The sequence below is a fragment of the Orycteropus afer genome, unplaced genomic scaffold (genome assembly GCF_000298275.1).
Source record: "Orycteropus afer afer isolate SDZICR_OR568_19922 unplaced genomic scaffold, OryAfe1.0 scaffold00048, whole genome shotgun sequence".
Taxonomy (NCBI): Eukaryota; Metazoa; Chordata; class Mammalia; order Tubulidentata; family Orycteropodidae; genus Orycteropus; species Orycteropus afer.
In genome coordinates this window covers 4,841,497-4,852,990 of record NW_006921635.1, presented here as the reverse complement: position 1 = coordinate 4,852,990, position 11,494 = coordinate 4,841,497, and the positions used below count along the sequence as shown (strand labels likewise).

The following is an 11,494-nucleotide window of genomic DNA, read 5'->3' as shown; positions in this document are numbered from 1 at the left end:
AATCCTACTTCCATAGTGATACTGCCTCGGAAACCCAAGGAGGGGTCGCTATGAGTCGGGGCCGACTCGACGGCACATAACAACAACAACAATGTCCTCCAAGTTCATCCACATTACGTGCTGTTTTGCAGATTCTGCATTATTCTTTAGTGTTGCATAGTATTCCATTATGTGTATGTACCAGAGTTTGCTTATCCATTCTTCTGTTGATGGGCACCTAGGTTGTTTCCATCTTTTGGCTATTGTAAATAGTGCTGCGATGAACATGGGTGTGCAAATATCTATTCTTGTCCGGGCTCTCACTTCTTTAGGATATATAGTTAATAATGGGATTGCTGGGTCAAATGGTATTTCTAATTGCAGGAATTAAAATTAGAAAGGAATTGCCATACTGCTTTCCACAGTGGTTGTATCATTTTACAGTCCCACCAGCAATGTATGAGAGTCTCAATCTCTCCACATCCTCACCAGCATTTATTATTTTCTGTCTTGTTAAACTTTGCTACTAGTGTTGGGGTAAGATGGTGTCATGTTGTTGTTTTGATTTGCATCTCTCTAAGGGCTAGTGATCATGAGCATTTCTTTATATGTTTGTTGGCCACCTGAATATCCTCCTTGGTGAAGTGTCTATTCATGTCTTCTGCCCATTTTTTAACTGGCTTACTTGTCTTTTTGTTGTTGAGGTGTTGCCGTTTTCTAAATTTTAGAGATAAATCCCTTGTCAGATATGTAATTGCCAAGTATTTTTTTTTCCCCAATCTGTAGGTTCTCTTTTTACTCTTTTGGAGAAGTCTTTGGAAGCACATAAAAATTTAATTTTTAGAAGGTCCCATTCACCTAGTTTATCTTCAAAAGAAGTAAATTTTAATCCACTCTTCCTCATTTTACAGATAAGCTAGCAGGCCTACAAAGAGGAACAGGTACTCTGTTAGGCAAAAGGTTTTCTGGCAAATTCTTGCATCAGCACAGGTGTGTGCTGGAGAGATGGGAGGACGGGATGGAAGATGGAGAAGAGTTCATCCCATTATCAACTAGGATTGAAAATGGCAAAAAGAAGACCAACAGGGAATCCACTCTTTCCTCTAGGTACTGTTCACTGGTTCCCAGGAACAGCTCAGACTTCTTGAGCTCAGAGCACTCTCAGACTAAGAACCAGCTAATTCCCTCAGGCATGTGTCAGTGAAACTGGACTCTGGAGGGGAGTTGTCCACTTGGAGAATGGAGTGTGGACAGAGGCCCTCCCTTGGTCCCAGCCCAGTCTGAAGTCCTCCTTCAACCCTGGGATGTCAACAGAGACTAACACATTCCCATTTGGAGTAAGGAAAAGTATGCATTCTTCTTGCTGCTAAATGCACATTGAGATCACTCCATTGGGTTCTCCTTTTATTAAGGGGCTAGTGTGTGCCACAGTTGCACTAGGTGCTGGGGATTCACAATGTGCATTTACTGAATATGAACAAGTGCTTTGGTTGCAGGATGCCCTGGGTCCTTTAACTTACTAGCTGTGTGGACCTCAGCAAGTGACTTAGCTTCTCTGGACCTCACTTTCTTCATCTGTAAAATGGGGATGATAGAGATGGTTCACAATTCCTAGGACTGGGTTGAGGGGATTCAATAAGCTTTGGCAGATACTAAGAAAAACATGAGTGCAGTGTTTTTCTCCAATGCACTTATCAGAAGCTGATATTTTTGTTTGCTGCTTTGTTTATTGTCTGTCTGGCTTAATGACACTCCATGAGAGGGACCTTGTCTGTCTTGCTCACCGCTGCTCCCCCGCCCAGAACAATGCTTGGCACAGAGTAGGTGCTCCATAAATATTTGTCTGCCCAATGAATCGCTGTCTTCCAGATCTCTGTTCTCATTGCCACTGCCATGACTCACCCTGCCCTGGAGGAGCCCAAGGTCTCGTGGACTTCGGCGTGAGCCACCCTGCTCTCGCCAGCCAGCCAGCTGTTCACAGCAGTGAGGGACACAGACTCCCAATGTCACCAATTGGGATCGGTGCCCTCGACTGACAAGCGACACTTGTGTGACTTGTGGGGGATAATCACACCAAGGAGGGTGAGATGAAGACTGCAGAGAGGCGAGAGAGCCTTGCACCCCAACTCCTCCCGCGCCAGCAGCGAGAGGATGCGCGCCCAGGTGCCTGAAACCTGGGCCCCGGGAGCGCAGCGCTCCGGGAGACCGGTACTCTGGTGGTGCAATCACCGTGAGTGCATTCAGGGATGCGAGGTCGTGCATCCTGAGCGCCTTTAGACATAATATTAATTTCTCGAAGGAGGGGTTTTGCAGACTGTGAAGCACTTCAGGGAAAAATACATACGGAAAGGTCACGAAAGAGAATGAACGTGTCTGCTGTGTGGGCTGCTCTTCCAAATGCAGCTTAAGGCGACGCGCAGTCCCCGGAGGGACCACACTTTCCGTCCCCCAAAGAGAGGGATGCACCTTGGGGTGACTGGAAAACCGGAGAGCAGCGGGCCGGTTTCCTGGGGGATCTGCAGAACCCGGGCCCAGCCCGCATTGCTGGCGTCTGCAACCTCTCCCCTTCCGGCCTCGGATCCGACGCGCAAAATCTGCAAACTCTCCCTTTATCTCCTGTGCACGCGCTCCTTCAACTTCGCTAGAATCAGAGTAACCGCTCCGATGATTATGTAACTTGCCGAGTGCAGGAAAAAAAAAAAAATCTAAAGAGAGGGATGATGGATTTTTTTTAAAATTTTTAATTTTGGGAATGGATTTTTAAACATTTTTTTAGAGGTAAAAGTCACAAAACTGCACAAAAAAATAATATACAATACTCATATTTCCCACCGCTTAGAATGAATAACTGTTAACATTTTGACTTCTCTGTTAGAGATAGGTCCCAGTGAATTTGAATACAAAAAGTCAACATACATCTCTTTATTATTCTTCCTCTCCACCCCCATCGCCACACGAGATTTATTTTAAAGAGTAAATTCCAAGACCCCATAAAATCCCTTGCTGGACTTCCACATGGCCAGGTCTGCAAACACGTGTGTTCCTTGGGCACAACTCTGCGGAAGCAGCAAGCCTCGGAGCGCACAACTGGATGCCCACTGCAGCCCCTCAACCTTAACCTCAACTCTTCCGAGCAACTTTGCAACTCAGGATCCGGGCCGGGGGCCTATTTGTTCGACCCGTTTGGCGGAAGGATCCGCGCGAGTTCTCAGTTACTCTCAACCGTCTCCTCCCCCTTCCCGCGCTCTGGCCACGCCCCTTTCCCGCGCCCGGGCCCCGCCCCCTCCCTCGCGCCCTATGGCCCACAAAGAAGTCCCGGTCGAGCCGCTGCACTCCCCCGCGCGCATCCGTGCGCCGCCCGAGGTTGGCTGAGGAATCGGCGGCCATTTTGTTCTTCTCGTGGTTCCAGTGGGGAGTGAAGGAGGAAGCAGGGAGCGGGGCGGCTGGGGGGGGGGAACCCGCCGCGGCTGCTGCCACCGCCGCCACTACAGCCTCTGTGCTCGTGGCGTGGGGAAGAAGGTGTGTGTGCCAGGCGCGAGGCAGCGGCGGTGCCGCTGCGGGAGGGTCGGAGGTGGGAAGGCGATGGCGGATATAGACAAACTCAACATCGACAGCATCATCCAACGGCTGCTGGAAGGTGAGGGGGACGGCGGGCAGCTGAGGGGAGGCGAGTCCGAGGGTGGTGGGCCGCCCGGGGCACTCGCGGGAGGAGACTTGGGAGCCGGTTGGGTTTGCAGCGCTGGGGGAGCGATCCCGCGAGTTGGCCCGGGGGTCGGAGACTGCAGCTGGAGGGCAAGCGGGCCGGTGTCCCGAAGTTGGCCCAGCCTGCGGGTCCGCTCATTCATTGCGCGAGGCTCCAGTCTTCCTCCTGGCCTGAAATTTGAAAACTCCGCTCTCCACGCTCACGTTTCCCGCCCCTACTCCATGACTCCCCGCAAACTGGAGCAGTCTTTGCAAGGGAGACGGTTGGGGGCCCCAGTCCAACCTGCAGGACGACGTGTTCCGGACTTTTCTCCGGCGAGGATCAAGTATTCCTGCTCTCAGAAGCACTTTGATGGGGTTCTGGGTTCCACCGAGTTAGGGGACTTTTTCCTACCTTGCTGGGGTCGGGAGAGACATTTCTTGGTATTTGGAAGACGAACGTTCGTTTCTAAAGGGTATGAAGGAACCCATCTCCACTGTCCCTCAAATCTTTTAAGTTGCCCTTACCCCGAAGAGATTTCCGCGCTCTTTTCCTGATAGGAAATACTTCTACCTGATAAGTATCTGTCTGAACGTGAAGTCATCGGCTGGTACACTGTCGTTATCATCTTTAACATGTTCCAGGTTCTGTGTTGAGCGCTTTGCGCTCCCCAAATTTAACAGTAATAATAGCGCACCCTTCTGAAGCGCTTACTATGTGCCAGGTATTCTCTAAACACTTTCCCACAGATTTCACTTACTTTTCCCCTTATCCTTGCCGGGTAGGTGCTATTGCGTTTTTGCCCCGATTTACAGGGAAAACGAAGACACAGAGAGGTGAAGCCACTTTCCCAAGGTCACACAGCTAGTAGGTGACAGTCAGGTTTCAAAGCTAGAAACCAAAACTCCTGCATTCAACTGTCATCCTCTGGGTGACCCTGTGTGCAAAGGAAAACTGAAGGAATTGTCCCATGGATAAACAAAGGTTAAAACAAAGCTTCCGTTTAACTTAAGACTTGTGAGATGCCTGGCAGTTGATTCCTGTTGATGTGTGATGAGATTCAAAATTTTCAAGGGAAAACTGAATTGAGCTGCTCTCTTTGGATTCCGAAGCATGTCTTGTCTCAGACTTTGATATGTTATTACCAAATATTTTTTCCCAATCTGTAGGTTCTCTTTTGACTCTTTTGGAGAAGTCTTTGGAAGCACATAAAAATTTAATTTTTAGAAGGTCCCAATCATCTGGCTTCTCTTCTGCTGTTGGTGCATTTTGAATTATGCTTGATACTCTATTTATGTCTCAGACTTTGAAAGGATTCTGTTATATAATTCCCTTTCTTGATTTGGGCACTTAGTAATGGAGATTGGCTGAGTTTTAACAGCTTTTTGGCTTGATACTGCCCTTCTGAGCTACTGTTGAATATAAAGGTTGTGAGTGAAGGAATCTCAAACATAAGAAATAGGACAAATTGGTGGAAGTTGCAGGTCTTTTGAAGTAAGTCATTAAAATGAAACACCTGAAAATATATTTTCCTATTCTTAATCAGTGCCTTTGTTTTTTCCCGTTTATAGTATTCTGTGAGCCCTGGTAGTGCAGTGGTTAAAGCACTTGACTACTAACCTTTGTGGTTCAAGCCCATCAGCCAGTTCAGTGAGAAAGATGAAGCTGTCTGCTTCCATAAAGATTGCAGCCTTGGAAATCCTATGGAGTAGTTCAGATCCATCCTATATTGTTGTTGTGAGTCAGAATTGACTGGGTGGCAGTGGGTTTGGTTTGGTATCTTTCAGGACCCTTGAAATGCTCTTGAAATGTCACTTCCATTTGTGGGTGAAAACCTTGTCACTCATTCAGTGTCTGGCATTTATTTTAAGAACCCTAAGACTAAAAGATCAAATGGTTTTCATATTAGTTAACACAGTTCTCTGATTTATATGAAGCAGCAGCAATTGGTGAGAAACTGCTGATTAAAACATTTTTGCACTGAGAAGGGAACAGTGTATTAAATATTTTTATTTTAATTAAAAAATTAAGTTCTGTACATTTGTGCAGGCTATGTTAGAGTGGCTTTATTTCTCAGAAAAACAGAAAAATTGGAATCCACATGAATTAGAAACAGATGTTTAATTTAAGCCTTGAAGGTCAGATTTGTGGTAATTTTAATTTTAATCTTACTAATTGTGCTAAAAAATTTGCCTTGATAAAAGTTGGCTCACCATTATCTTTTAATTTCTCTGTTATTTTACAATTGAAAAGTAAATTTTTTAATGAAAATAATATAGCATTTTAATACCTTGCAAGTAGTAATCTTAAATTCCTTTCTTGCAAAGTATTAAATTGGTAGAGAAACAGTTGACGGTGATCCATTAAAGATAATGTATACATCCAGGTTTGAAGATGTTGATAATAAATTTGATAGTTTTTGTAACCTCAAAAACTTTTTTATCCCTAAAATTTTTGTTTAAGATTTCAGTATATCTGAAACTGGAGGGAAAATTAGTTTTATGGCCTTGGTAGACGTACTAGAATTGTCTGATCTTTAAAGTCAAGGAGTGTGCAACTTAGCTGAGAAGTAAGATGATTAGTCAGTGCTGAAAATGCAACTCAAAAGTAAGTCCTGTCTTGAGAAAAGACACATGTTCCTTTATACCTTAGTTGCTGTGGCTTTGCCTGTTTTGTTTCATTGTAAACTTTAGGTTTTCATGAAGCCAGGCATCATTTCTGCAACCCACCTATAACACTTCTGACATAACTACATAATAAAACTTGTACATAGGGAATTTAGAGACAGAAGTAACTAGCTGTTGATTGGTGTGATACTGGGTTTGTTGCAGAAAAGACAGAATTGGGGCAGAGTTGTACTGGGTAAACGACCTCACTTGAGCGGTGATGGCCAGCGCTTTCCTAGTGTGGCAGGTGACAGTGACTGCTTCCACAGCCTGGTTTGCAAAAAAGCACCTTTGCTTTAAAGGGCCATTTTCGAATTTGTGGTTCCCTTGGCTGGCCTCTGCATCATGCCTGCCTTGCTTTAGTGACTTAAATATGGCCCCTACCTTGGCTCATGGGAAGATTAGGAATTTAAGTCTCTGCTAAGTGAGAGTTTCTTTGAAGATGGGGAATATTCATTCACATATTCTGAAACTCACAAATGTTTAAATGTCCTTTGTGTTCAACTTTTTGGTATAATATGAAATGTATTAATATGTTAAAAAAGGGCAGAGCTCCCTGGTCCTGCGGATAACAAAGAACAAACAGGTAAAAGAGAACCTTCTTAACATGCTCATCAGAGGAGGAAAACAAAATCTTTCCCAGTGAAACTACAGTAGTTTGTTTTGTTGCAAGCCAAATAATTTTAAAAATTGTGAGAGGTACTGGCTTTTCTTAGAATCAGTTATGAGAAGCATTTTGTTGGTAAGGAAAGTAACTCCTCAAGTGACAGTTTCTAACTCCCTGATTTATAGGTGTGTTGTAAGGCCTTTCCTCTCCCCTGCCTCACAGCATGTCAGTTGTATGTACTAGAAACCTGGTGTGCTGCTTACGGGTTTGGTGAATCCTTTTAAACCACATCATTGAAAGGATCATGGTCTTCGTAGCCAAGTGCCCTGCTTGTCAGTAGCAGGAGGCTGTGGGAAAATGTGACAGGATCACGGGTGTTAGTCTGTTGTGTTGGGGGTGGGTCTGTTGTGCACAGGAGCAGAGAAGCTGATGAGAATGTTCTGTGTCCTTGAAACTAGTGTTGTTATGACCTATGACCTGTTCTGTAAAAGCATGTGCCAGCCTGCTTGACTAGGTGAGGATTGCTGATCCCAACTCAGGGAAATGATTGCTACTAATAATGGATTTAACCATTTCAATTAACTTATAATTGGGGCTCTGAGTAGGCTTTAAAGATTGAAATGTGAAGGAGATAACATTCTGAGTGTGAATTGCTTGTAGATGAGGAAACAAACTGGAAAGTCTTATTCCAGAGAAATAAAATTACATTGCTTTAGAGGGTACATATTTTTGTTTCAGGATTAAACCCTTGTGTTTCAAGCATGAGTGAGCATATATAGTTTGCTTGGGGTTCTTAATGGTTTATCTGAAATCTCCAAGCCAATTTCTCCATTGCCCTGGAGTTTACTGTTATAGGAAATGAAAACCACTCGTAAAGCAGGGGGTCTGGTGTAGTGTATAATCAGAGTGGTATTTTATTAAAATATGTTGTTAGATTGTGGGAAATGAAGCATTTTCCAATAAATTGACTTCTCCATAGCTGTAGGAACTTGGAATACTTTTGAGAGCAGTAGAGGATATTTTACAACAACATTCTAATATCCACCCTGAAAAAAATTAATGGTCGATTGTGTGTTTCTTTTAAATGCCCAAGTATATAGCACCAGCAGTTGGGAAAGTTGAGATGTGGGGAGGGAGGTGGACAGGCGGAGCAAGTAAGATATTCTGAAAGTGAAAGTCTTCCTGTGGGCCACTTTGAAATGAAACCAAAGGATTCTTGATAACATTTTTGTGGTTTATATTTTTTTATCAGAAAAGGAAAGTTTTTTTTCCCTTCATGAGAAAACTTAATATTGCCAATATTCATTGGTATTTGTCTCATTTAGTTTTGAGGTCTTCCTTTCCTAAATTGGGCAAATATCATGACATTATTGGTGCTGTCACTGAAATGAGTATGATTTGGCACAGTCTTAAGATTACCACCACTTTAAATAGGATTATTTTAAAACAGTCAAATCTCTTTGGACTTAGTGTTATATTTTCTGTGCTGTTCAATTTAGGTTCTAAAACTTCATTGTAGAGGTTGAAGTTTTTTGTGTATGTCCTGTTCCTTTAACGTGAGCTTTTTCAACAATTGAGGGACTATGTGGCAAGAGCTTGGTGGTGCAGTGGTTAAACGCTTGGCTACAAACAGAGATCAGTGGTTTGAATCCACCTACTGCTGACTCTGTAGGAGAAAGATGAGGCAGTCTGCTTCCGTAAAGATAATAGCCTTGGAAACCCTGTGGGGCAGTTCTGTGGACTGCTGGGAGTCAAAATCTACCCAGTGGCAGTGGGTTTGGGGTTTTTTTTTTGTTTATGTGGCAAGGAGAGTCCGTTTTTAATCCTCATAAATCATCGCAAAGTAGTCTTAAATTTTTCTTCCATAGTTTTACTCTCTGCTTTGCCTTTGCCAAACTGTCAGTAAAGTTATTAGTGCTTTTGAGAAAAACTGGGGTTGCAGATACTTGATGATACATTCTTTCATTATTTTATTATGTTTGTACACCTACTCCTCTCTTACTCCTTACCTGGCATTTTGCCTTTATGACAGTAGTAAAAAGATCTACTGTCTAATTATTTTGTACATTAATGATGTATGTCTTTTGGTAATGAATGCCTAGGTGCAAGGCTAGAGTAACATTGGCTGTGATGGTTAAGGTTGTGTATCAACTTGGCTGGGCCAAGATTCTCAGTAGTTTGGCGGTTATGTAATGATGTGATCTGACAGTTGATGTAATGATGTAGTCTTCCTCCATTTCTGCATAAATTATTTTTGCATAGTGACTTGGTCATTGGAACTTAACTGTGTAGATAAAGTGAAGAGGGAATATTTGTTTTCAGTACAGTCGCACAAAAGCTTTTATGATGTGCTCCTGTTATTGATTTTCCAGATAGTTTTTCTACAAGACAGCCTGTGTTGTTAACAGCCATAATGTATTTCTGAATCTACTTTTCTAGCCAGATAAAGAAATGCTTTTACTAAAAAGCCCCATGTTTAATGTCTAAGTTGGTATTTTAATGTATTGATCATAACCTACATGTTCAGAATGCCAACTGGCTTTTTCTATGCAATGCCTGTTGTTAGGTGCTGTCGAGTCGTCTCTGACTCATAGCGACCCTGCGCACAGCAGAACAAAACACTGGCCAGTCCCGCGCTAGCTCCACGATGCCTGCTATACTTGAGCCAATTGCCGCAGCCACTGTGTCAGTCCATCTCCTTGAGGGTCTTCTCCTCCTTCGTGGAACCTCCACCTTACCAAGCATGACATCCTTCTCCAGGGAATGGTCCTGTCTGATGACATGACCAAAGTAAGGGAGACATAACCTGGCCATTCTCGCTTCCAAGGAGCATTCCGGCTGCACTTCTTCCAGGGCAGGTTTAGATCTTTTAGCAGTCTGTGGCACTTTCAGCATTCTTTGCCAGCACCGTAGCTCAAAAGCATCAGTTTTCGTTGGGTCTTCCTTATTCATTGTCCAGCTCTCACATGCATATGAAGTGATTGAAAATATCGTGGCTTGTGTTAGGTACACCTTAGTCTTCAAGGAGACATCTTTGCTCTTCAGCACTTGACAGAGGTCCTTCGCATCCAATTTGCCCAGTGCTATAGGTCGTCTGATGCCCTGACTGCTGCTTCCATTGGCGTCATTTGTAGAACCAAGCAATGTGAAGTCTTTGACAACTTCAAACTTTTTTCCATTTATTGTGATGCTGCTTATAGGTCCAGTTGTGAGGATTTTTGTTTTCTTTATATTGAGATGCAGTCCACTGCAGACTGTATTCTTGAGTCTTCATCAGTAAGTGCTTCAAGTCATACTCAATTTCAACAAGCAAAGTTGTGTCGTTAGTGTATCGTAGGTTGTTAATGGTTCTTCCTCCAATCCTAATGCCACTTTCTTCTTCGTATAGTCCAGCTTCTCGGATTATTTGCTCAGCACACAGATTGAATAACTATGGTAAAAAGATACAACCCTGATGCACTCCCTTCTTGATTTTAAACCATTCAGTGTCCCCTTTTTCTGTTTGAATGACAGCCTCCTGGTCTATGTACAGGTTCCTCATGAGTACAATTAAGAGTTCTGAAATTCCCGTTCTTCTCAGTGTTACCTGTAATTTGTCATGATCCATACAATCAAATGCTTTTGCAAAGTCAATAAAACACAAGTAAACATTTTTCTGGTATTCTTTGTTTGGAGCCAAGCTCCATCTGACATCAGCAGTGATATCCCTCGTTCCGTGTCCTGTTCTGATCCAGCTTGCATTTCTGGAAGTACTGTGAATATATTGCTGCAACTGTTTTTGAATTATCTTCAGTAAGATTTTATTTATATGCAATATTAATGATATTGTTCAATAATCTCCACAATCTGTGGGATGACCTTTCTTTGGAATGGGTGCAAATATTGCTCTCTTCCAGCCAGCTGTCCAGGTATCTGTCTTCCATATCTCTTGGTATAGCTGAGTGAGTGCCTCCAGAGGGGCATCTGTTTTTTTGAAACATACATGTCAGTGGGTATTCGGTCAATTCCTGGAGCCTTGTTCTTTGCCACTTCCTTCAATGCAGCTTCAACTTCCTTCATTACCATTGGTTCTTGATCATATGCCACCCGAAATGGATGAAGATCGACCAGGTCAGGCCTTCTGACCTAAGGGGCTTGTCTTCCTGCACTGTATGGGATAATGTTTCTGGACTATTAATAAAGTTGCCTAGTGATATATCAGTCAGTGTTTCTCTGCTATTCATAAGGTTTCCCTGGCCAATTCTTTGAGAAGTGGATGGACTCTTCCTTCTTCCTAGCCTGTCTCAGTCTGTAAGCTGTGTTTAAACCTGTGCACCATGTGTAACCCTCCTGGCGTTTGAAACACCTATGGCACAGCCTCAAGTCTCAAAGCAACACGTAAGCCACCACAGTAGGACAAACTGGCAGACACATTTGTCTCCCTTGTTGTTGTTGTTGTTGTTATGTGCCGTCAAGTCGGACCCGACTCATAGCGTCCCCTCCTTGGGTTTCCAAGGCAGTATCACTACAGAAGTAGATTGCCCCATCTTCCTTCCGAGGAGTGGCTAGTGGGTTTGAACC

The 11,494-nt window shown here is 43.5% G+C and overlaps 2 protein-coding genes across 2 annotated transcripts in view; one reads left to right on the top strand and one right to left on the bottom strand.

Annotated features, from left to right (window-relative positions):
• The window catches only part of CCDC63 (coiled-coil domain containing 63), a 101,766-nt gene extending 98,400 nt beyond the window's left edge, over positions 1 to 3,366 (bottom strand). The window contains exon 1 of the mRNA XM_042780602.1: positions 3,286 to 3,366. Within this exon, the coding sequence (XP_042636536.1) occupies positions 3,286 to 3,366 (81 nt within the window). The remainder of the gene's footprint in view (positions 1 to 3,285) is intronic.
• A 195-nt stretch (positions 3,367 to 3,561) lies between these two features.
• PPP1CC (protein phosphatase 1 catalytic subunit gamma) overlaps positions 3,562 to 11,494 on the top strand; it is a 20,647-nt gene continuing 12,714 nt past the window's right edge. Inside the window, exon 1 of the mRNA XM_007938167.2 lies at positions 3,562 to 3,616. Within this exon, the coding sequence (XP_007936358.1) occupies positions 3,562 to 3,616 (55 nt within the window). The remainder of the gene's footprint in view (positions 3,617 to 11,494) is intronic.